This window comes from Astatotilapia calliptera, chromosome 9 (assembly GCF_900246225.1).
Source record: "Astatotilapia calliptera chromosome 9, fAstCal1.2, whole genome shotgun sequence".
Taxonomy (NCBI): Eukaryota; Metazoa; Chordata; class Actinopteri; order Cichliformes; family Cichlidae; genus Astatotilapia; species Astatotilapia calliptera.
Window position 1 is genome coordinate 32,283,553 of NC_039310.1, and position 24,714 is coordinate 32,308,266.

Sequence of the window (24,714 nt, forward strand, 5' to 3'; positions counted from 1 at the left end):
CCTGTCTTTGTGGGGACGTGCAGTTAATGCCTTTGTAATCCAGGACCCCTATTTTAATGTGTTTTTAAACATGAATCTGATTGTAAGATAAAGTCAGGACATCTCGTCTGAACCCTCAAACAGCCTCTGAAGGTGTGTCTCCGCTCACCATGGCCCACTCACACAGACCACCGTCTTTATATAGCGGTGAACGCACTAAAGTTAGCCTGAGTCAATATTACAGTGGTCTGTGTTTAGCTGCTCTGCTGTCAGATGCTTCACAAGACTGATTGTTGTTCACATCAGTGTTTAAGTAAAGTCTGTTTGGCTCATTTAGAGACATTTACAGTAAACCATCATTTGTGATCAAGTTTTCAAAGTACACAACGTTCCTGCTCTGAGAGTTTACTCAGTGTTGTTTAATGAGTGAAAAGTCAGAGGGAAAGTTTCAAGTATTGATTAATTTCCTACACAAAGAGGTTAAAGGTAGTAAAAGAAATCTGTGAATGTTTGAAAGTTTTAACAGGACCCAACAAAGGAGCAGAAAGCATCATTGTCGTGTTGGACTTTCTCTCCTGATCTAAGACTTCACATCTAGTGAAAACGTGGAAACGTGTTAGTTTGTTGTAGTAAACTTTAGTTCCACGTTTTTAGGAGAGCCTGACTTTCTGCCGGGCGTCAGCAGAGGAGCAGGCCTGAGGATATAAACGTTGAATCAGCAGAAACTGGTGTTTGTTTCAGCCGCTGCGTTTCTTGACCTGATGAGCTGTTGCAGAGGTGCGTTTGCGTAACTCTGCTTGTTTGGTGTTCCTAACCCCCCTCAAACTGTTGTTTTTAGTCACCTGTGCAGGTTTTTAACTCTCCCGGTGAAGCCGTTTTCTTTAAGCCGACCTTTCTGCGAGCAGATGTGTGAATAGTTGTCATAAAAGGAGTCGGACTGTGCAGCATGAAGCAGTTTTCCCTGCAGCAGCATCCTCTCTGCTCGTGCTGAAGGACTTTTCCCTCCTCGACTATCATCTGTGTGTTTTTGGTGAAAGTTTCCTGGAAGCTCAGCAGAAGATGAACAACATCTCTGACGTTACGTAACGCTGCCTCTCTGATAATAAAGGCTTCACCGACTCGCACACACAGAAAGAGGGGAGCTATTGTTTCTCCACTTCCTCCCTCTCCTCCTCTGCTCTCCTGATGAGAGGCTGCTCCACTTCCTGTTAACCCCTTCTCTTCTCGTCTTTCTCCTCTTCCTCTTCGAGGGATGTTTGCTGTGGGTTAGCATCTAAAAACTTTTAACTGGCGTCATCTTGCTCTAATGCAAAACTGCATTCAGAAAACGTTGTTTTTAGGTTGCAGGTTAGCTTCTCTGCTGGTGTTGTTGGTATTAAAGGGAATTAGGATTGTTTGTTCTATGAACCAAGTTAATTATTGACAATAATTATCAGATGCTCTCCTGATCTGAGCTGGTAATTAGTGTAAAAGTCACAGATGTGTAGAGATTGTATAAATGCTTTTGCCACGAGCGTCTAACAGCTAAAAACCCAGTTAGCCTGGCGTGGTGTGAGGCATGTCGATGTCCTGAGCATTCACTCTGTAGTTCTGCTAATTCAGGCAGTTTTTTGCCATTAAAAGTATCCAGATTACACTTCAGCAGCTCCTGTTTGAAGACATCCTTAAACTGTTATTTGTATCAGGCTAGTTTTGCATGTTTGGCTCTGTAAATATGAACATTTGGGGCTTTTTGTAGTTTTTAATTAAATATCGATATTTTATGGTTCTAACTGCTTGTTAAACTCGGATGTATAACCCAGTTTAAAGGCTGTTTAGCTAACTGTTCCCTATTAAAGACAGCTGAATTAGCCGTTAGCAGCTCCTGCTAGACTCGTGGATGTTGTAATTATTGCGCTTCTTCAGTTATAATTGGCACTTTTCTTCCTTACTAAGCAGCTTCATGGACGTGAGGACGGCGTGTCCTCAGACAGCGCTCGCCCGTCTCTGTGTGCTTCACGTGTGCGCGCAGAAACTTTGGTGCTTCAAACCGCGAGTGGCCCGTCAGTCTTTGAGGCATAAAATCATAAAAGTGCAGATAAGCTGCTCCAAGCATCCTCCTCCTCCTCCACCTCGCGCCTTTCATCTGCTCAGCCCCCACCCTCCTCTAAACGTCCTCCTCGCCCTCCTCCCTCCATCCGCCGTGACATTCTTTCACAGTCGAGGCGCTCGGACTTTGTACTCGCAGTAAATACGGCTTTATTTGCTGTGAACAGGGTGAAGGTGTGTGTGTGTGTGTGTGTGTGTGTGTGTGTATCAGCCATCACACACGCGCTGCAGTGGTAGTTAGCTTCACAAGCTGCTTATCAGCAAGACGCTCTCACCACACCCACACACACACACACACACACACACACACACACACACACACACACACACACACTCAGAACTGCTGGCATCCCATACAACAGGTCTGTCCTCCACCCCTCCTCCAGCCATCTATCCATCCATCAGCTCCTCTTCACTGTGAGGCAGCTCCACCCTGCAGCGCGTTCAGCAGAGCATCCAAACACATTTTTCTTCACAAACATGAGCTCGATAAAACAATCTGAGAAAACAGGAAGGACTCGCTCCTCTTCAAAATAAAACTCAGAGAAAGTCATTGGACATCTTTAAAGCAGACGGTCTTGTATCAGAGGCCGTCCTGTTTTACCTCTTATATTTAAGTGTCAGGTAACAGACGGGAACAGTAAAAAGGGAAAGCCTTCACAAATACCATGAAACTGAAACTGGTGAATGTAAAGGCTGAAAATCAAAGTCATTTTCTATAGAGGAAGTCATGTGATGTAGTGGAAAGCAAGCGTCTGTTGTTGCTGTCAGAGTTTGAGGAAATTGTTTGACATTTCTTTGGGTGTAAAAATGTCTCGTTGCTGAAGATGACGTGTTTCAGTCCCGAAAACAAGAGTTTCATGAATAAAGTTTATATTGAAGGAAGAAAAGGTTCCTTTAATCGTGTGACTTCTTCGTTGGTGTAAAGTTGTGAAGATAAAGGTGACCTGCAGTCCTAGAAACGAGCATTTTCTAAACTGAGTTTTGTGCTGGAAACTTCTCTGGGCTTGAATCTCAGCATCTGTTGGTGTAAAAGTTAAAGACAGGAAACCGTTAAACTGTTAAAAAACGAGCGTTTTCGTAGGAGACTTTTGTGTTAGCGAGAGGTAACTTTGTGTCTTAATACTGTCAAACGTGAGCCTTGTTTTTCTAACTTTGTGTGGCTGTAAGTCCTTACAGTGGTAAACATTCAGCAAAGCTGTTATTTGTTGCTGTGAGGCTGTCGTGGTGGCGACGATTTGCAGCTTTAAAGCTCTCTAAGTGTCCCACGTATCTAAAAATGAGCATTTTCTGAGTAGAGTCTGGCAGTGGAGGCAGAGTTGATGCTGTGAAAGTTAAAGTCAGAGCAGCGAGTTTAATGTTTGACCTTGTTGTTGGTGCGAGCGGCGATGATCTCTGAGCTCGCCGTCTCATGGAGGAAAGAGTTAACTGATGCAGCCTGCAGAGTCTTCCCCCTCTCTCTCTGTGCTCTGACTGCTGCTCGCTCGCCCCCCCGCTCACCTTTTCTTGCTGACTAAACAGTTTTGTCAGCTGGCTGCTGCTGAGGATTGGGGAGGAGGGGGAGGAGGGGGAGGAGGAAGAGCGCGAGCATGCAAATAACCGTGGCGGTTAAATCAACAAAGGTAGATTGAGTTTTAACCGCAATCACTACCCCGGTCACTTCAGGAAAGTGTGTGTGTGTGTGTGTGTGTGTGTGTGTGTGTGTGTGTGTGTGAGAGATGCTCGTTTAGCTGGCACTGTGGGGACCGGTGTTAGATTTAGACTGAGTGAGGTCCTGAAGGTCGGGTTCAGGGTGGTGGCTCGTGTTCAAGTAAGGAGCTAAGGAAAGACGTCCATCCTTTGTTTACACTCTTCTTTCTTTACTCCTATTCCTCCTTATTTCCTGTCCTTGCTGCCTAGTACAGTTATCATACCCCGTTTCCTTGTTGCATCCCCGTCTTCCCTCCTTGTTTGTCTCCTCCTTTTCTCTCCTTGTTATTTCCTTGATTCTTCTTCTTTTTATTGGCCTTTCTCTTCCTAGTTTGCCTCCTTATCTCCTTGTTTCTGTCCCCTTTCTGTTGGCCCTCCAAGTTTTTTTCTCATAGTTTCATTTCCTCCTTTTTGGGCCCTTCTGTGTTTCCTCTGTGGCTCAGTCTTGTCTCCTCGTTTTCTTTTCCATCTTTCGTTCTTGTTCTCGTTCTGTCTTTTTGGCCTCTTTGCATCCTTGTCCACGTCTCCTTGTGTTGTTCTCTCTGTGTTTGTCTCCTTTTTTCATGCACCCTCACCTTGTTTCCTCTCTTGGTTTCCTTACTTTGTTTCTGGCTTCTTCTCCTTGGTTCCTTTGTTTCCTCATTTCCTACCCTCTTTCCTTTTTCTTTCCTGTTTCTTGCATCCTCTTCTACTTTTGACCCCTCCCCCTTTCTGCCTTTCTCTCCTTGTTTCCTTAGTTTGATCCTTTTCTGTCCCCTTGCATCCTCAGGTCAGTTGTCCTGTGCTTGGCCCTCCTGCAGATGTTGTCAGGTGAAGCAGCGGTTTACACAGTGTGTGTGTGTGTGTGTGTGTGTGCGCGCGCGTTGTTGTTGTTGTTGTTCCGGTGAATGGAGCCTTCACAGCCGTCCTCCATAATCCCGGTAATCTGACTGTTAGCTGTAATCTGACTCACACACGCACACACACACACAGGCTCCGCCCTGCTGTGAACAGGTACCGCTGTTTGTTCTGCAAACACAGGACACGCCTCGTTGCCATGGCAACTGCAGCACCGACATGCCCCCAGACTTTTTTCTTTTCTGGACTCGAGCAGGTGACGTCCACGTTTACCTGCACGTGCGATCGAGGAGGAGGGTTAGAGAGGTCCTTGCCTCCTCCTCCACTTTGTCTTGTTTCCTCTCCTTGCATCCTTCCCTGAGCTCTGCTGCCGTCGTCTTTAACGCCACCGTCACAGATGATAAAGTTTGGTTCAACCAGCGCCTGATTTAATTTCATTTAACTGTTACTGAAGCCTGATGATGTCATCATTATAGACTGTACATAAAAGACAGACTGAGTGATGAGTGAGCCTGCGAGTTTTGCTATGTTTCCATGGTTACCAGTTTTGGGGCAGTTACACATCTAAAAAAAAATAAATGAACTGAATGTTGAAAAACAGATCATCCTTCCACAGCCACAGGGGGCGGAGCCTGTCCCAGCTGGGTCTCAGGTCAAATGTCCGAGTCGACACAGGCGGTTTTTCAGGTTTCTGCCTGTTGTTAGAAAAACAAGGAGCAGTTTTCATCATCGAGTCATCGTTTCCATCAGTTTTCACATTAAAATAGAGGAGAGACTTCATCCAGATCACTCCTCCTCCTCCCAGGGCTCGCAAAATCGCTAGCCCGGCGTCCCAGGGCTAGCGATATCTCCGATCAGGCGACCAAAATCTATCTCAGCCCCGCCCGTCGGGCTATCGACCGGAGATATCGCTAGCTAGACGTCGGGCTAGCGAGCCCTGCCTCCGCTGCTATTCTTCATCTTGCTTCTCCTTATTTCTGTGCTTTTATTTTGAAGTGACAATATTTACAGTTACTGATGACACACACACACACACACACACACACACACACACACACACACACACACACACACACTGGTGTTGATGAAGTAATTTGGAGGACAGGGTCTGTGTGTGTGTGTGTGTGTGTGTGTGTGTGTGTGTGTGTGTGTGTGTGTGTGTGCTCTCAGGTGTGACTTGGGGGTTGTGGCAGTAGGTGTGCCCACCCGACTCCATTCAGCTTTCAGAGCAGAATAACAATAAACCCTCCCATGGGAAAGTGCTGGTGTCACACGCACACACACACAGCTTTGTGTGTGTTGCCCCTCAGGCAGACACACAAAAGGCCTCTGAGTCTTTTCACGCAGCTGAAACCTGGTCTTCATCAGCACCACGCCCTGCACACACACACACACACACACACACACACACATGATGACGTTTTTTCTTCTTTGTCGTTCGGCTGTTTCTCATCCTTGTTTCCTCTCCTGTCTCCTTTTTCCTGCTCTCTCATCACCTCAGGTCTCTCCTTTGTCTCCTTGTCTAACCTCCTTTTTTCTCCTCCTGGTTTAATGAACGACTTTCTTCTTCTTTTCTTTTTGCATCCGTCTCTCCGTCGCTGCCTTCTTCTCATTCTTCACCTCTGACTTCTTTGTGTTCTTCTTTTTTATTTTTGAAATCTTCAGTCTTCTTCCTGCTGCCTTCTTCATCCTGTTTCTTCATCTTTAGCTCTTCACATTTTTCGGCCTATCCCCCCTCCTCGTTCTTCTCCTCCCCCTGCGGCTTCTCTTCCTCATTCCTTTGCTTCGCCGCCTTCGTCTCTTCCTTCTGCTTCATTCCTCTTTGTTGGAGCCTGGATGCTCACCAGTTTCCTCACCAAGAAGAACAACCTAAACGTGCAGAAAGACATAAAATGAATCTTCTCCAAATGAGCAAAAGCTGAACGTGTTCAGTGAGTAGTTGTAGAGTGGAGGTGAGGATGAGTGTGAAATGTTTCATCTGTCGACAGGTTTTATTGTGAAAACCTTGAGCTCGATCGACTCGTCCGTTCTGTTTGTAACGCAGAATAAAAGCTGCAGTTGCTCGCATGATTTGACGTGAAAACACACGCACACACTCTGCAGGCTGGTGTGTGTGTCGCCTTGAGGCCTCGCTGCATGCTCAAACAAGCTAAAGCCAGTTTGAGCTCTGAACTTATTGAGCAGAGGCTCGTCCTGTATTTCAGGTGATGAAAGAGCTGTGAGGGTTTGCACACAGGGAGATGTGGAGGAGGAGGAGCGACTCCTGCAGGAGTCCTCTGTCAGGTCACTGATAGGTTTTACATCCTTCCCAGCATCCGCAGACACCTGAGCGCCGCCGAGGCTCCTCCTCATCCCTGTCGGCCTGCAGGAAGCAAACTCCAGGTAACGTTTAGATCCCAGGTGTGCAGCTGGTCAGAATCGTAGACCGGGACAACGACCCAAACGCCTTTGTTACTCGTGTTAAAGTCACAGAAAACAAAGAAACGGCGTTTTCACCCGTCTGTCTGCTCGTCTGCGTGCAGCAGAGCGTCTTCCTTCCCGTCTGTCTGCTCCCATTGTTCTCTTTTCTTTCTTTGAACGACGCCACTCCTGCCTGACGGCGAGCCTTTCACTCCACCTTCGCCTCTGTAAACACATTTCAGGCCCCTTCCAGGACAGGACGGCCTATCAGGAGCGAACAGGCCCCTTTATCCCCTTTATCCTGAGTGGGTGTGGACACATTTAAATTAGGACGAATAAACAGACTTCAGGTAGCGTCCCGTCAGGGCCGCAAAGGACCGAACACAGAACAAGCAGTTTAGATGGACGACAGCACCAACAGTCGTGCTCTCAGAGACCACAGGACACACTGAGACAGTGTTGCAAAGAAAACTGAAATGACCCGAAGGGGCCAACAAACCAACTGAATCATCAGTGAGCCATAAATTACAAAAAGAATGTCAAACGACTGAAAACAGACCAAAGAGGAGAAAAACTGCTTTTAAAATGTGAAATAACTTCAGATGAAGACGTGAGATCCAAAACTGCCACGAAGCAGCAAACGCCCGGTGAGACTGCAGAGAGCTCTGACATGGAACCGTGAAGCAGCCACAGAACAGCAGTTTGGTTTTTGGGACGGCGAGTCGTCTGCAGAGGATTTACATCACAATGCAACGATACACGTGCGCCCGAGGCGGCGAGCTCCGAGAAGGACGACGGGCACGACAAAGAGTAACCGGCCACGAAGAGGTGTGGAACGGGTCAGGACAGTCAGAGTAATCAGAGTATTCGGTCCACTTAGAGAAAGATTTGAGGGCCGGTGATTTTGTTGGGCTCGGGCTGAAACCTGCTCACTTTTCTGTCATCAGCTGAACATCTCGACCGGCATCCGTAAACCAACGGGAGACCAGCTCGTCTCTGCAGGGAGAGCAGCACACGACCCTCTGCTGTGTTATGGATGTGGCCAGCTGTGTGTGTGTGTGTGTGTGTGTGTGTGCGCCTCCTCCCACTCCAACACACACCAGTGTCTGTCAGCCTGCAAATATGTGGGCTGTGTGTGTGGGTGCATTTTTGTGTTGTTCACACGCAGACGTAACACTTCCAGTTGTGTGAGCAGGCGGCGTGTGTGTGTGCACGCCAGCTGCTGTGTGTGTGCGCGCGTGTGTGTGTGTGCAATGAATGTGTTGCTTGTTGAGCAGAGAGACAACTGCTGGATGTTGGAGGAGTCGTCTCTGTGAGGACGGAGAGACTGAGGAGGACTGAAGTGATGGAAAGACGGGAGAAGGAGAGACTGAGAGGAGACGCTCGGCGGCTCAGAGGGAGAATAAAGTGCAGTTAAAGTTTAGAGGGTGTGAGGAAGGACGCGTTAATGTGTGTCAGGACGGGTTAGATCAGTTTGGCTGAACATTAAGACTGAGAGCCGGGAGCAAAGTTCAGCTGAAGGACTCGTGTTCTCCAGCCTGTTAAGTAAATGAGACCAAGACGCTCGGCAACAACCAGGAGACGCAAAAAGACGGAAAATAAGGAGCAGACGGACTCCAGGAGACTCCAGGGGACTCCAGGAGACTCCAGGGGACTCCAGGGGACTCCAGGAGACTCCAGGGGACTCCAGGAGACTCCAGGGGACTCCAGGAGACTCCAGGGGACTCCAGGGGACTCCAGGGGACTCCAGGGTGCAGCAAAAAAAAAGATGGAGAATTTTGTCAAACGAGTGAGGCAAAGCAACAAAAACACCAGAAATGTTTAAATCGACACCACAAATGAACAAAACGACACAAAACTAGGTGGAAAAAAATGATTACATTTAAAAAAAAAAGTAACAAGTTTTCATACAAAACAACAAAAATGCAAAAACTAAATGTTTCAAATCACCTGAACAAAGCATCCTATCACAGCTCCACCTGAACCAGACGCCGCTGTGCCTAATAAACTGGACACTGAGCTGTGTGTCGGCATGACACGCTAACATGTGCTCGCCGCCGTCGCGCTGAAGACACTAACGGTGCAAATGTTTGGCTGAAAGTGCACAGAGCTGGCAGGTTAGCATCTGCTAACACACGTAGCTCGACCAGGTTAGCATCTGTTAGTGTGAATGAATGGAGCTCTCACAGCAGAGGCCGCTGGCTGTCTCCAACACCTGTTTAAGTGTGTGTGTGTGTGTGTGTGTGTGTGTGTGTGTGTGTGTGTGAGAGACAGCTGCTCAACACGCAACCCCCCCACACACACCATGTCTGTAATTACAGAAGAAAGATGGAGGACAGTCCGGGAGGGTCCAGTCTTTGTGTTCAGGTTAGACAGGATGAAGCATCAGTGGCAGTCTGGTGTTTGTAGTTTAATCATCAGTCTAAATGACTACAATCGGACCAAACAAGTTCTAAAATTATAAATGAAACAAAACATGGAAAAAGAGATCAAACCCATAAAAACGTGACAAAAACAATGAAAGCAAAATGCTAAAGTGACAACGGGGACGATGAACATGCAGAAGGGTTTAAAAATACAAGAGAGGGCAACAAAATCACACAAGATTGGAAATAAAACAAAAACCATACGATGCAAAACACTACAAACCAAAAAGCACAAATCTAAGATGCAAATGAAGAAACTTCTGGGCCGTAAACCTACAACGATCAGCCGTGAAACAGGGAAAGAAGAAGAGCACCAAAGACGAGCGTTTGAAACGAGGCGTGTTTTATTGTGTTGGTATTTGTGTGGGAGGCCGGGCGGCAGCGCATTTACAGCCCGTCTCCTCGCGCACAATCGCAGCCGGCTGAGAAAGATGCTCCGTGCGTTCTCTCATACTCCTCATCAGCAGTCAGCTGATGCCTTCTCTCGCTCGGATACAGGAAGTAATACTGCAGCGTCATGACGGGCAGACGCCGGCGCGCGCTGCGGTTGGAGCGCTGCTTCCATCACGCTCTCAGTCAGAGCGTTGAAGCTCAGAGTTAACCAGTAACCGCGTGCACTGACTCATCCGAGGAGATAAGGATGCAGGGAGGGAGAGAGGAGGGTGGAGGTTGAGGCGGCAGCGGGAGCCTATCCGTCGTCAGGTTACGTGGAGGGTGGCGGGCCACCAGCCAATCAGGGCGCAGCAAAGTTTACAGCGTCCGTGCGGGATGAGCAGCGGCTCGTCTGGTCTGACTGGATTCTCTGTCTCAGGCGCTCGCTTCTTTCTCGGGTTCTTCTTCTTCTTTTCTCACTTCCTGTTTTCTCCTCCACACCCTGTGGATCCTCTCTCTCTCTCTCGACCCGCTCCATCCCCGCCACACGAGCGCAGGTTGTGAAATAGTTCAACGAAACGCCCCGTTTCTTCGTTCAGAGGCCCGAGTGACACCCGAGGACATCGTCCCAAAGCAAACAGCAGCAGACCGAACGTGTTTCCAGCAGAGTAAACACGAGCGAACCTCCGGCGTTCAACGATAACAGCAAAGACGTGACACAGGATGCCGAACGGATACGTTAAAGGCTGAAAACGACATAACTGAGACATAAACCGCTAAAAACAAAAGATGACACAAAACAAACTCCAAGAGATAAATGTGAGGACAGACACATGAGGTCAGAAAGGTTTACGGGGACGCAGGAGCAGAGACGTGTCTCAGCAGAAGCTGCCTGACAATAGTCACGTTTCTACGTTAGCTTCACATTTATTCAGTTTTTAGCTCGTTGAAACAGGAAGTGCCAACAGCAAATTCTGCTTAATTTTCCAAAACGTGCACAAAGGCTGACGGTGACTCTCGTCTAACTGCACTCTCACTCTTATCTAATCCTCCTTTTCTCGAGAACTGGTACAGGTTTCTGCCTCTCAGGTGTTTCCCCTCCTCTCTCGCCTCCCTCTGCACTTGTCCATGCCTGTCACCCGTCAGCAGAGCGGCATTCTTCAGCGCACGCATTCCTCGTCCCGCTCGGCGAGTTATTTTTACCATCAGAGTGTATTACAGGGCCCCGCTCTGCCGCTGGCCTGCTCGCACACAGTTAAAAGCATCATCACCAGGCTCCTCCTCGGGTGTTTGTGCGTTTGTCACGGCTCACATTCTGTTCCCAGTCAACCCAGTTACTCTGCGACGCGCTCTAACCAGAACACGCCGGTGCCGTGGCCTGATTGATCAGCTTTAACTTGATTATTTTCAATGCAGACTTGCTGAGTAATTGGAGGCAGTTTGTTACTTTTAGGAAAATCACATGATGCTGTTTGCAGACCCTGGATTGGTTAAGTTCTGCTAAAACATAAAACTGGAAGATGGATGGATGACTGTTGACGAATCAAAATCCAAGCAGTGCAAAGGCTTAATGCTAACCTGAAAATGAAGCTAATTTCACAATTTATATTTAGACTTTATTAAAAGAATCAGCGTCATCAACATGGCAACCTCCGAAGTTTACATGCTAGCTGTTAATGCTAACATAAAAAATGCTACTGTGGTGCACTGTATCCCTTGGTAGTACCTACGGCCATTTATCATCCACAGCGTTTTTTAATATTAGGCCATTTTCACTGTGTTGAATAGAATATAGCCAAACCTCCCAACCCTTTTTTTTTTTTTCTTTTTTTTTTCTTTAGAATTGCCGTCTCCGTTTATTCGATTAGCTTAAGGTGGCTAAGCTAAAAACCGACATCCACATGAGTACCAAAAGCCATAAATCGCCCCATTGAAACACATTATAAACGCTATTTTTCACTGCACAATTATTACCATTAACGTAGTGGCGATGGCTTAAGTTTCGTTTTTGTTCTGTAGTCAGGACCTTAGAATTGTAATTTTTTTATTTGGCCACCGGGTGGCGCCCTTGCTTCACATTTGACCCCTGCTGGAAAACAGCGGGCTTCTTGGACAGACCTGCGGGAAATGAAGCCTCATTTCCGGCGTGCAGCAGCGGCTTCGCCCGCTGATCGGGCGGGACCATTTTCGGCCCCTAGGAACGTATGAGGGTGCTTTTTTTTTTTTTTCTTTAGTCAACAGGAAATGACGTATTTGTTGTCACGTGGTATCGGATGTGTGTGCTGCAAAAATGAGTCCCCGGTGATCGTGCCCCGGTAATCGTCGCGACTTACCCCGGCAAGAATGCACTTATTTCGGCCTAGAGGAGAAGCATTTGCCGCCTGGAGACCATTTTCTGGTCCTGAAAAAAAAAAAAAAAGGCGATCGAAATGACTGTTGGTGCCAATCTTTAGTCCATCTAAAGGCCTAATTATAATAACAATTGAATATTACCTCAAATGTTTTTTTGGGAAAATATTCAAGTTTTATGTTTTTTGGGGCAAAAAAAGCAGTGCGCTCATGTGACGAAACCGGGATATAAAGGGTTAAAATCCGCGAAATGTAATTAAAACTTGACATGAATATTTCAAGGAGAAGTAGGTCTAAAAGATTGGCTAATTTAAAGTGGAATAAAATATTATTTTATAAATTTTTTATAGCACTTTTTTGGGCGTGGTCGATTGGGACCGATAGTGTGTGCATTTTATGAAATGCGCTCCTGCAAAAAAAATAAAAGGCGATCAAAATGACTGTTGGTGCCAATCTTTGGTCCATCCAAAGGCCTAATTAAAAGTACAATAAAATATAACTTTCAAATGTATTTTATGGAAAATATTTAATTTTTTCATTTTTTTCGCCAAAAACGGCCGTGCGATCATGTTACAAAACCGGGATATAAAGGGTTAAAATCCGCGAAATATAATTAAAACTTGACATGAATATTTCAAGGAGAAGTAGGTCTGAAAGATTGGCTAATTTAAAGTGGAATAAAATATTAATGTATAATCTTTTTATAGCACTTTTTATGGCGTGGTCGATTTTTGGCTCTAGGACCTCATAAGGGGTACGTTTTTTAGGTGCTACCAAGGGGTATTTATATATTGCGAAAAGATCATATTTCCTCTTTTAGCGTGATGTAAAAGCTACGTGTCACTTCATTTTACGCTAATGACTAATTTTTACGTAAAGGTAAAAAGCAAATTTAAACATGCTAGCATGAGGTTCATGTGAAGTATCTTTGACACTGAGTACGAGATGCTAATGCTACTCTGTAGTCCTGTGCCTGTTTGGCTTTATAAAAATACTATCATTAATGTTGTTAATTCGTTACATCGCCTTTGTTTAACATAACTGCATCATCTGTTGCACTTTAACATGTTAGCACAGTAGCATGTAGTTTATTTATATCATGTATTTTATTTCAAAGATATTTTTTAAATTATTGTTATTATTAGTAATCATTAAAACAAAGATGTCACTTTGAGTTTGTCTATAAAACCACATTAACCTTTAGTTTATTAATCTTACTTATGATGCTAACAAGATAAAAACAGAAACTTTGGCTAGCATGGGTTAAAGTTAAATCATGTATAATCTAAGATCTCTTTAACTTAGCTTCCAGTGCACATCACTACATTACAGTTTTATAGTTCAATGATGAAAACTGTCTGCTGTTAGCATGTAGCATGATGCTAGCATGTACAGTTAATGTGGGTGTTAATGAATCATTAGGAGCTTGTGTTTTGTTTTAAAAGGATACAAAGGCAAGTTTCAAAGTATGAAAGAGTTGTCTTAGAAGATTAGCTTCTGCCTTGATGCTAGCATCTCGCTCACATCAGGGCCTGTGTATCGTTTCATAGTCGTTATGTGCTTTATATTTATTAACCTAAAGTTTTGACCCTGCTGGTATTAACAGTGCTGGCAGCTCTGGTTTCCAGTTTTAAGCCGCGCGGAGCCGTTTAGTGCTGCAAAGCTAGAAACAATGCAGCAGGCTGTGTCTGCAGCAGAACAAAGCTAAAGTGAGTTAGTGGGGCTAGCTCATTAGCTGCTGGCTTAGCGGGGGCTTTGTGTGGTGGTGGGGGAACACGGTGATAAATCCTAGTTTAGGTGGGAGCCGTGGCACCTCCCTGTATCAGCTTACACCTCCTTTATCTGCAACAATACTCAGCCCATTAACACTGACGACAGGCCCTCAGCAGCAGATAGAAAACCTGTTTGTGAAGCTCACGATGGCTTGATTTTAAAGTGAGCAGCGAGAGAAATGCTCGTTTTCTTTAATCCTTTCTGTCTGTTGCTTCTGTGTTGTGGAAGAAAAAATAGACATGCATACAAAAATGGGCCCGGGGTCGGACTTCCTACACGTGCAGCTCTCTCCGATTAACGTGAGATGACTTTTGCAGGATGCAGGATGTGCTAAAGGTGAATTCGGCTTTATTTTTCAAAGCCTTCACACAGGACAGCCTGTGAATAATCACATTTTTCACCTTTCCTTGGTTTCAAAACCATTCTTGGCTCGTTGCTGGCTCAGGAAGTCATCTGTTACAGACTTATTTTTCTAAAACTGAATAAATCCACACTCAGAATATCTCTGTTGTTCATTTTTTCGTGGTTTCAAGGTGATTCTTGGCTCACAGCACTGATGCTTTAACATTAACAAATATTTTTGGACATCTTGTACTGATATTTAGTTCTACATGTATTTAGCTCTCTGCATCCTCGCCTTCCTCGCCTTCCTGTAAACGCAGACTTCTCTCTGTCGGTGATGCGGGTGCAGACGTTTTCTATCCTCCCTCATCCTCCTCACCTCCAGTCTCAGCTGCCTCCTAATTGGTCTTACCAACCCTGTTAAGCTCTTAATCTCTCTCTCTCTGTCTCCTGCCCCCTTCCATCATCCCTCCATCCGTAAATACGTCCCTGAGCTGTGCAGCCTGTTGCATCCCTCTTATCCCTCCATCTTTCCTCCTTTCCAGCATATCTTTTGTCTTTTTTTTGTCTCGCCCTCCCTTACCGTAGCCTCGCTTCGCCCTGTCTGACAGATTAGCGTCTTTGGGCGGCTCAGTTAAGCCTCTGTTTCCTTTGGGTTTCTTCTTCTGCACTTTTTTATTTCTGAAGCTGTAAATAAAAAATAAAATGTCCTGACAAACGTCACTGCTGCGGGCAGATATCAGCAGATAGCAGGTATCTTTCTGTTACCCATAATGCACCGGGCCACTCTGGGCCTTGATGGCGCCTCCACAGTTCAGTTTGTGTTTTGTGTTATCTGGCAGCCGTGATTGTATCAGCACATAATGCAGCACACTGACCTCTGTACTTGCTTTTTATTTGTAATGCTGGACCTGAAGGTGTAGGTGTGTGTGTGTGTGTGTGCATGTGTGCGTGTGTGTGTGTGTGTGCGTGCATGTGTGCGTGCGTGCATGTGCGTGCGTGTGTGTGTGTGTCAGAGGCGGTGCAATGACGAGTGTGACTCAGACTCTGAGCCCGCTCACCTCTGCGTCCCTGCAGCTCTGTGTGTTGTTTCTGCATCGTTTACTTTGTTTATGTGGACGCGAGCGTTTACAGTCTCGAAACAGTAAAACATGGCGCGTGTCCGTGGAAACGCTCGCTGTGGGCGGATACATTTTCACTGTTTAAATTGTTTGGGTGAAATCAGGGGGCTGTTTCTTCTTCCACAGGGGGCGCTCTCGAGCTCGGCCAGAATGTATATTCCACGATGTAAACCGCAGCAGTATGATCGAGGGAATAGATGTAGTTCTGTTTCTATTGTAGTGAAATCTGTGATTATCGTCACGGCAACAGGAGCCGTGTAGGCTCAGTACAAAAGCCTAATAAAATGTGAGCATGCTAAGTGAGCACTCTGCTGTATTCCAGTATTTACGGTAAAACGTTAAACAGTGAAAACCTGATAAATGAAAACTCTAATTACAGTAATGACACAGCCCACTGTGGGTGTGGATAAAGGCCTTCCTCAGGGTGGACACTTCGAATAAAACCAGTGTTTCTACAAACTGCAGCTTGTGAGCTGCTGCAGACGTAGTTTTACAGCTTTAAACAGAAAACGATCCAATGATAATAGAAGTGAATGCAGTTTAGCTGCACTGGTGAAAAGGGGAATATTTGTGTTATTGTGGAAACACATCGAGTCCACACGTTCACGCTGGTGCATCCAAACTTGGTGTTGGTTTTTTACAAGTTTGTCTGCCTGTTGTTGTTTCTGTATTTGTGTGTAAACGTGTGTTTGTGTTACTGATGGTCTCTCTGTGCTCTCCTCCCTGCAGTGTGAGCAGTGGTTGCAGACACACACACAACAAACCCCGCCCCCTCCCGCCCCGAGACAGATTCGAGCGAGCGTTGCTTTACGAAAAAGACGGGTAAATATGCTCCTCCCTCCTTTCTCATCTTCATCCCACCGCCACCTTCACCTCCTTCCTCCTGCTCCTCCTCATTGTTTCGCCATCTTTCATCCACCTGAAGTTAAACGCTCACCTGTAAACGCTTCCAGGCTCCGCCTCTTTGGTAGCTCTGGGAATGAACGTTTCTTCCTGTTTCTCGTGGCACAGTCCGCCATCTTTGTTTCAGTGGCTTCTGCTTCAGCTTGCATGGCGTTTGGCCGTCTCTGTCCCTGTCAGCGCTTTGCGTTTTCGCACTCAGACCTGATTCCAGATGTGTTTGCTCCTGGAAATGTTTCAGCGAGTTTTCCGGCTTTCCGAGGAGACGGAAGGTTGGACGTTTTCATAAACGCCTCTTCAGTCTTCTCTCTGTGTCCAGCCTGGTTTCACCACTTTATTATGAACCTACGAGCTCCTGAAGCTCCTTTAATGTCTGTGACAGTGATGATAACCAGGCTTTACAAACAAACATTAGAACCACAAATAAAACTCAATAAATAAACATCAAAGGAAACAAACTGAGTTGAAATTACATAATAAGATACTGTCAGTGTGATTGGTGTTTGGGCAGATAGCCCCGCCCTCCCTGAGCCTGGTTCTGCTGGAGGTTTTTTCCTCCCCACTGTCACACAGTGCTGCTCGTACGGGGTCATCACCTGGTTGTTGTTGTTGTTGTGAAGTGGCACAGAGAAAGTTTTAATTGAAGCATCAGTCAGAAAAGAATAAAAACATGGAAATGAAAGCGATTCGAGTACTTTAAAAACTATTATATTAAATAAATATATATAATTAAGCATGTCAGTTACATCTATGTTGTTTTGTTCTTTTAAAACATGTATGAAGGACATTAATTTACTTCAAGTCTAAAAGGGAATAAAAACAGAACATGGAAACAGTTTCTATGTTCTGATAATAAATTCTTACTAAAATGTGTTTTTATTTAATTAATGATGTTGTATTAATACACAAACATTTATTTTCCAATAACTATGAAAGTATTATTAGTACTTAGTTAAAAAAGATTATTTTCTTAACATTTAAAGTTTAATTACCATAATATTACAGTTATTCTTTTTTAAAATTAAATCTTTGACAGCTTTCAAAGGTTTTGAAGCGTGACGATAATAATGACACAAAGTAAAACATTAAATATCACATTAGAAACAAATAAAAAAAAATTTTTTTTTTTAATTTGTTAAAGATCTTTATAGTGAAACATCAGAGGGTGAAGTGTTTGGTAGGAGGGGAAAGATGGGGCAGCGCACACACACACACACGGGAGGATGGATGTGTTGAGGAATCTGCTTCCTGATTGGCTGAGAGCTGCAGACATTTTCCACTGTGAGCGTGCTCGGTGGTTGGCTGAGACGCTCCCCTCCCCCGCTCTGCCTGCCGGCTGCGGTATGCTGTACAGTGGAGCCGACACACCGTCGATGCTATCTCAACACTTTATCACGCCGGGTCTAAACTCCACACACACACACACACACACACACACACACACACACACACACACACACACACACACACACACACACACACACAGAGGAAGCAGTCAATGTGTAACGAGCTGGAGGGCAGCGAGCAGGCAGAGAGGGGAGATGAGCAGAGGAAGAGGAGTTAGAAACAGTTTGTAAAAGGCCGACGGAGGAGGAGGTGGAGACTGATGGAGAACGTCTCTGAAAGGCTGTGGACATGCTGTCAGTGTTTAGGGATGTTTGACATGTTTTTAAATATAAACATGGTGTCCTGGGATGGCACCCCCTCTACTGATATCTGATTGGCCACCTCTGGTGCCACCCCAGATTTGCGCTGCCATGTCAGTGCAAGCATGGGCGTATATACGGGGGGGGGGGGGGGGGGGGTCAGGGGGTCCACGTCACCTTTTTCTTCTCGAGACATCACTGCAGGTCCAACTATAAAACTGTAATGTAGTGACGTGCACTGGAAGCTGCTGTGTTTGTTACAGCTACAAACTCATCAGAATGATAAAAGATAATCGGATTTAAAGACGTAAATATTAGTGTTCAGTCAAGTTTCAGTGTGGCAGCTACTTTGTTACAGCGCAGGTTTAAAATCATTTTCACCAGACGTCACTCTGCTTTGCTTTCAAACTCAGCTCTGGGTCCCCCCCCTTAGAAATCGGGGCGTGTGCCACCCCATCTAAAAACTCTTATATACGCCCCTGCTTCCATGACTCCTTTGAAATCCTCCCGTGATACAACCGTTCGCTGTGTGGCGATTACAAAAGGGGCCGCTCACATAAAGTGGGGCTGCATGTGGTGCCTGGGTGTAAAGAATAAGACCTCTGTGCTTTTGGGTTCAAGTCAACTCTTCAACAAACACGGCTTTTGTGCTTCGTTGAGGTGGGAAAGTTGCTGCCTTGACATTAAAAACTGGCGCCTGTTTATTTTGATGCTTTTAAATGTTGATATTAGCAGTAAGCAGCATGGAGGCGCTCGCTGATGTCCAATTTAGAACTTTTTTGCCAATTTTCTGGAAATTCTGTGAACACTTGAGCAATATTTTGAAATCAGTGTTTTTTGGGCTGAAGTTGTGTAGATCTGATGAAGCGTGGCTGTGCTCAGATCAAATAAACATCTGTCTACATCTGCACTGAAAGTCGGTCATGTTTTTAGAAAGAAGGCAACGCACGACATGCTTTTGTCCATGCAGCTCAGAGAAAGTCATCTCTGCCTTGGGATATTCAGCTTTTAGTTTCACAAGTGTGCGTTAACAAGTTTGGGCAGAGTTCTGCAGCGAGGAAACAGGAACGTCGGGATCGGCGGAGCGGTGGAGGATGGGTGATGGCAGCTGAGTGTTAGATGGAGGCTCGGGAGGGGAGGGGGGTCATCAAGAGCGAGCGAGAATGCCCATCAATCTCTCTCTTTGCGAGCGCACATGGGGAAGCAGCAAAACGCTCTCTTGTGACTCCCGTGAGTGTGAACTTCCTGTTGTGGTCAACCAGCGCAGAAACAGAAAGAGATAAAGGCTCTGACTTTCTTTCAGTTTCTCCTACGAGTTTGGTGAATTCCCATGAATAGCACTTCTCTCCATCACTGTCACAAGGTTGGAAATCATCCCAGGATTTCCTGTCGGGAACCTGCCCAGTAGATTATGCATTAGATCATAAGGTTGTGAGTTTAGAAAAAAGGACATTTGCAGCATTACAGAGGCAGCCCTGACCGCTCCACGCTGCAGCCAGCGCCGTATTTCATCACAGCGTTGGTATTCTTAGATAATCAGCGCTAACGCTGCCGAGCATCCGGTGCTAATGTGCGCTGAAAATGAAGCAAACGCAGATGCACCAATGGCTGCAGTTCCTCTAATGTCCACTTGGGGCTAATTCAAGCGAACATTTTCAGCCTTTGTGGATCTTACTTGCTATAAAAGGCGCAGCACAAGATATTTATTTTTAACTGTTAATCGTGCAAATATACAACACTGCAGTTCCAGAATAAGAATGTGTTGCTAGAAATAAGCGAAGTCGCTTCCGTTTAGATAAACAGTGTTGCAGTGCTGTTCTGAATGAGGCCGAGAGGGTGATGGATGTATAGATGGAGGGAGAGTGACAGTTTAGGGAGGTGTAATAAATAGCCAACATATGGTGACTGGTTCCTGTCCTCCCCCTCTCTCACTTCTCTATCTGCCCATGCATCCCTCCATCCCTCTGCTCACATCTCTCCTGCTAAACACAGACTGTTAGCTGACACCGACTCACAGATACAAAAACACAGTGGTATAAATACAAATGGAAAAGGTTAGAAAAAGGAGGAAGAGGAGAGAGCTGACCATGGCACAGTCTGCTTTCCTCTTGCCTTTGTGTCCATTAATTGATGCTAGATAAGGTTTCTAATGTTTGCTAACAGCAGTTTACAGTTGGGCCGTTTTGATTTACCTAGTGAATTCAGGAAAATGAACACAGACGAGGCTGCTCACACCAGCAGCTAACTCACTAATACTGTTAGGCATATACAAACTACAAAAAATACAAGTAAATGAATTCATATGTTGGTGGGGATTACTGTCTGAGATTAATAATTGCAGCTGCTAGGCTAATCCCATGAAACATAGCTAGTGTGAGAGAGGGAGATTATCTATGACTTAGACTTCATAAACTTGTGACAGGTATTTATCATAAAAGAAAGAAGCTGGTGAAGTAGCCTCTTATCATGCTAGATGATAACTTTAGTGCCAGAGCCTCTAAGGCAGGGGTGGGCAATCCCAGTCCTCGAGGGCCGGTGTCCTGCAGGTTTTAGATATCTCCTGGGTCAACACACCTGAATCACATGATGAGTTCGTTACGAGGCCTCTGGAGAACTTCAGGACATGTTGAGGAGCTAATTTAGCCATTTAAATCAGCTGTGTTGGTTCGAGGACACATCTAAAACCTGCAGGACACCGGCCCTCGTGGACTGAGATCGCACACCCCTGCTCTAAGGCATGCTAGCCAACATTAGCTGTTAACACAAGGTAAAAACTGGATTATATCAGAAGGTTAAAACATAAAGTTCATGCAGACTTATCTGTAGTAAAATTATAAAACTTGCATGTTTCTGCTTCCTAGTTTTCAAAGTGAATAAAGAAACAAGGACAGAGAGGATGCTCTTAATCCTCGTTTACATCCTTTACCTCTCTACCCCACACATCCATCCTGTGCTGTGTCCACCCTCTCTCTTTAATTACCGTCTGTCACTGGGTTACATCTTCACACAGTTGGTGCACAGCAGGAGGTTCATGACGTGAAATCACTGACGTTAGACTTAACTAATTCTGCTGGTTAAATACCTAAAATAGGGACAGAAATTAATATTACTCCATTGGTAAAAACTTTATGACATTCTTGCTTTCACAACAAATTTGAAAAGCACAGAAATGAACTGAAAGGGCTGTACCCTATCAGGGGTGCACTGCGTAGGTGTCATGTGACTGCACCTTTGAAGTTAAAAGAGTTGAAAGTGTGCCACTGCCACAGCGTCCTCCTAAGGTCAAAAGAGGGTGATGGTCCTTACAATGACAGATGTACGAGTACACACCCACACACACGTACAGATACATTCATGCTCAGTGGCTCCAGCACGGTGACCTTTTTCTGCTTTTGCATGGATGTGGAAGAATGTCAGGATGTCAGAGCTGTGTGTGTGTGTGTGTGTGTGTGTGTGTGTGTGTGACAGAGTGAGTCAGGAGGGAGTGTTAGTGTGTGAGAATGATGGCTGGGAACAGATGTAGTAACATCTCTCACACACACACACACACACACACACACACACACACACACACACACACACACACAGTGCTCAGACTTCGTGCTGCGTTCAGGGACCGTTCCTTTTAAACTGGTTTAAACGTCGTCGTAGATGTTTGTAAAACTTTGGCGCAGACTCCTTTTTATTTACTATTTTTCTTTGCGACACGTGTTGCATTGACACTTGCACGTGTTGGCGCCGTCTCTCGGTTTGCAGCGTTCTGAGCAGCCGGGTTAGGACGGTTGATTTTGGGAGGGTTATCTTTCTCCATCCTTTTTTCCCAGCTTCCTCTGGCCTCTCCTCTCACAGCCATCTGTTGCCGTTCGTTTCTGCGGGCTGTAAAAAGTGCTGGCCGAGCACTCTGGCAGCCAATCACAGCGTCCGATTGCGTGTGTGTGTGCGCGCGTGCACCTGCCGTGGCCATGTAAGAGCGTGTCATGCAGGAGCGGTGATACACTCAGAGGTCAGTGGAAACACGGCGCGCTCGCTGCCAGCTGTCAGCGCTCTCTCGCCACGTTCCACTCGTCCTTTCTCTTTTCTTCTCCTTTTCTTCTTCTTTGGTTTTGCTTCATGTGCTGTTTTCATTTGCAGAGACGTGAAATCTGTGCAGTAAAGTCATCGCGCTCACGTTGTCAGATCTGTGTTAACGACCACATAAAGATGGTTGTTTTTTAAACTCCTTGTTAAGGTCGTCGTTAGATACCAGAGTAGTTGTTTTCCATTTGTTCCCACTCTGTTTTTTACGAGGACAGGATAAAATGTGGACAAGCTGCTGCGTTTAAAGCCTGTGAATGTTTGTGGAAATAACGGCGCTGCCCTGCAGGTACATTACAATAACGGTTTAATGCTGTGGTGCAACTCGCTGTGCCAAAATCAGGAAGAGCGCCGCTGACGAGGATGTGATGTCAGCGTGACTCAACTGCTGGCCACAAACATGGCCACCGCGGGAGGGTAACCCTGAAGTGGCGCGACTCTGCGACGCGCCAACTAGTGTCGGGCTGATGGAGGCGTTTGACTGCAGCCTGGGCCTCCATTGGCTTTTTCATCATTTTTAGGAGTCGCTGCTTCTTTCACTTCCTTCTTTTTTGAACTAGGAATGTCCAACACACACACACACACACTCACACACACACACTCACACACACACACGCACACACACACACGCACACACACACACTCACACACACACACGCACACACACACACTCACACACACACACGCACACACACACACTCACACACACACACGCACACGCGCAGCCTCTTTCTGAGCTGCAGGAGGAAGTGGCCGGCTCTGGAGCGCTTCTTCCTCTGAGGGCAGACAGGAAACTGTAATTAGCTTTCGTCTTCTCCTCTCTGCAAAAAGCAGAAGTGCCCCTTCTCTCCTCCTCCTCCTCCGTCCCTCCATCTCTCCCTCATATGTCGCTCTGGCTGGTAGAAACAGGTGTGAGGGCTGCAAAGCCACGTTTGGCCCCCTCTGGTCCAGTGGGCGCTCGGCCAGAGCTGCTTTTGTTTGCTCATAGATGGAGCGTCTTCCTCTGCCGTCTCTCTTTGTGAAGCCTGTAAGTGTCAAAGTAAATCAGAAACTCAGGAACACAGCAGTGCTTAAAACCGTACATTTAACTGAATCCTTTCTCCAGACTGCTTCTTTTTAAAAGATCTTTCTCAGGTTTGCTGTGCAGCACTTGTGCAGCACTTGTGCAGCACTCGCAGGGTTTGTGAAAGCTTTTCTTCAGTGAAACCAGAAACTCCAGCTGGATGTGTCAGCGCTGCTGAGCTCCCGTGCTATTCTAATCTCAGTCAGCCTTCACACACCACTCAAAATCCTCATGTCCCCAACTGACAGAGGAGTTTGTAACAATCAGCCGAGCCTTTGTTTACTGTGCTGCGGCGCTCGGGTCTGCACGCGCTCGCTGATGCATCGCAGCTTTAAACGCACACGTCTTTAAATGGACTTTGGTGGGACGGGTTACAGGATGGTTACTCTCTAATAGTGTGTGTTTGTATTGCAGCAGTCATGGAGAACTCCACAGAGGAGCGGCAGGAAGGGGGAGGAGCCAACACTGAGCTGACGGAGGAGGAGGAGAAAACGCACAAAACCCTCAAAGGTGCGCGCCAAACCCCGGTGAACATTTAATGGTTTTAGCTAACAGAGTAATAACAGTCAGCGATGCTGCTCTTCAGGAGCGATCAACGGAGTGATGGAAGGAGCAAAGGAGGTGGCGAGCGGAGGAGCGAAACTACAGAACGGAGACAAAGGTGGAGGAACCGTGGGAGGTGGAGGAGAAGACCTCTCCTCCATTAATGCCATGATGTCAGCAGTGATGTCAGCAACAGGGACCATTAACGGCGGAGACGGTGGGAGTGGAGCCCCTTCAGCCTCCTCCTCCGCCGGCCCCTCCCCCAGGTGATTACAGACAGTTTTCAGACTTGATTAAAAACTTTGAAAAGTTAAAAGTTTAGATGATGAGCTGGAGTCGATGTTTAGCTTCAAACCTGAATTCATTTCTGCACGTGTGAGTCAAACGGTGTCCACAGAGCTACATCTCCAGATTAACATCTGTGGGTGGAGGACGAAATGCTGCCAGACACGTCTGCAGGACAAGTCAACGGCATTGAATAAGATTTGGCCAAACGCAGCTGTTAAAGTTTCCTTCAGCATCGCTGCAATCCTGAGAGATTCGTCACAAACAGGAAGTGCTGATAGACAGCTCGGCTGCTTTCAACAGGACAAAATGTAAAGAAATTAACAGGATTTAAATGACAGCTCACAGAACAACAGGAGGTCATTTCAGCTGTAAGTGTAATTACTCGCATACGCTCCGGGCGGGATTAAAATCACTGAAGCACAGCAGGAAACATGACAACAGCCCCACCTCCTCTGGAGGAATAAACCCCATCAGGATGGAAACCAAACAGAACGAAGCCGCTTGCTTATTAAACAGATTCTGCACATAATTCACCAAATTCTTTCCTCTGGGATTCATTTTGTAAAGCAGGAACAAACCAAACACCTTCTTCAAGCTGTTGAGTCTGTTTTGTTTCTCTTGAAACTTTTTATTTATGTGTGAAATGTTTTGTCTTCTTCTCTGTTTGAAGCCCTTCACCGAGCAAGTCCCTCACGGCAGCCATGCGAGCCCCTCCCGGTCGCAACGCACGACGCAACCAGGTACGCGACACCTCGACCGCGCCGCTTTGGCCCGGCCTCCGCCTTTGCTGCCCACAGCAGGACGTGCAGCTTCTCCTCTTCCCT

At 46.2% G+C, this 24,714-nt stretch overlaps 1 protein-coding gene across 2 annotated transcripts in view; it reads left to right on the plus strand.

Annotated features, from left to right (window-relative positions):
* The window catches only part of rreb1a (ras responsive element binding protein 1a), a 51,023-nt gene that overhangs the window by 8,848 nt on the left and 17,461 nt on the right, over positions 1-24,714 (plus strand). The window contains exons 2-5 of one of the 2 annotated variants that reach the window (XM_026180449.1): positions 16,106-16,198; positions 23,474-23,569; positions 23,646-23,868; positions 24,561-24,630. In XM_026180449.1, the coding sequence (XP_026036234.1) occupies positions 23,479-23,569; positions 23,646-23,868; positions 24,561-24,630 (384 nt within the window). In that variant the 5' untranslated portion in view covers positions 16,106-16,198; positions 23,474-23,478. The remainder of the gene's footprint in view (positions 1-16,105; positions 16,199-23,473; positions 23,570-23,645; positions 23,869-24,560; positions 24,631-24,714) is intronic. The other variant, XM_026180448.1, reaches the window with a different exon arrangement.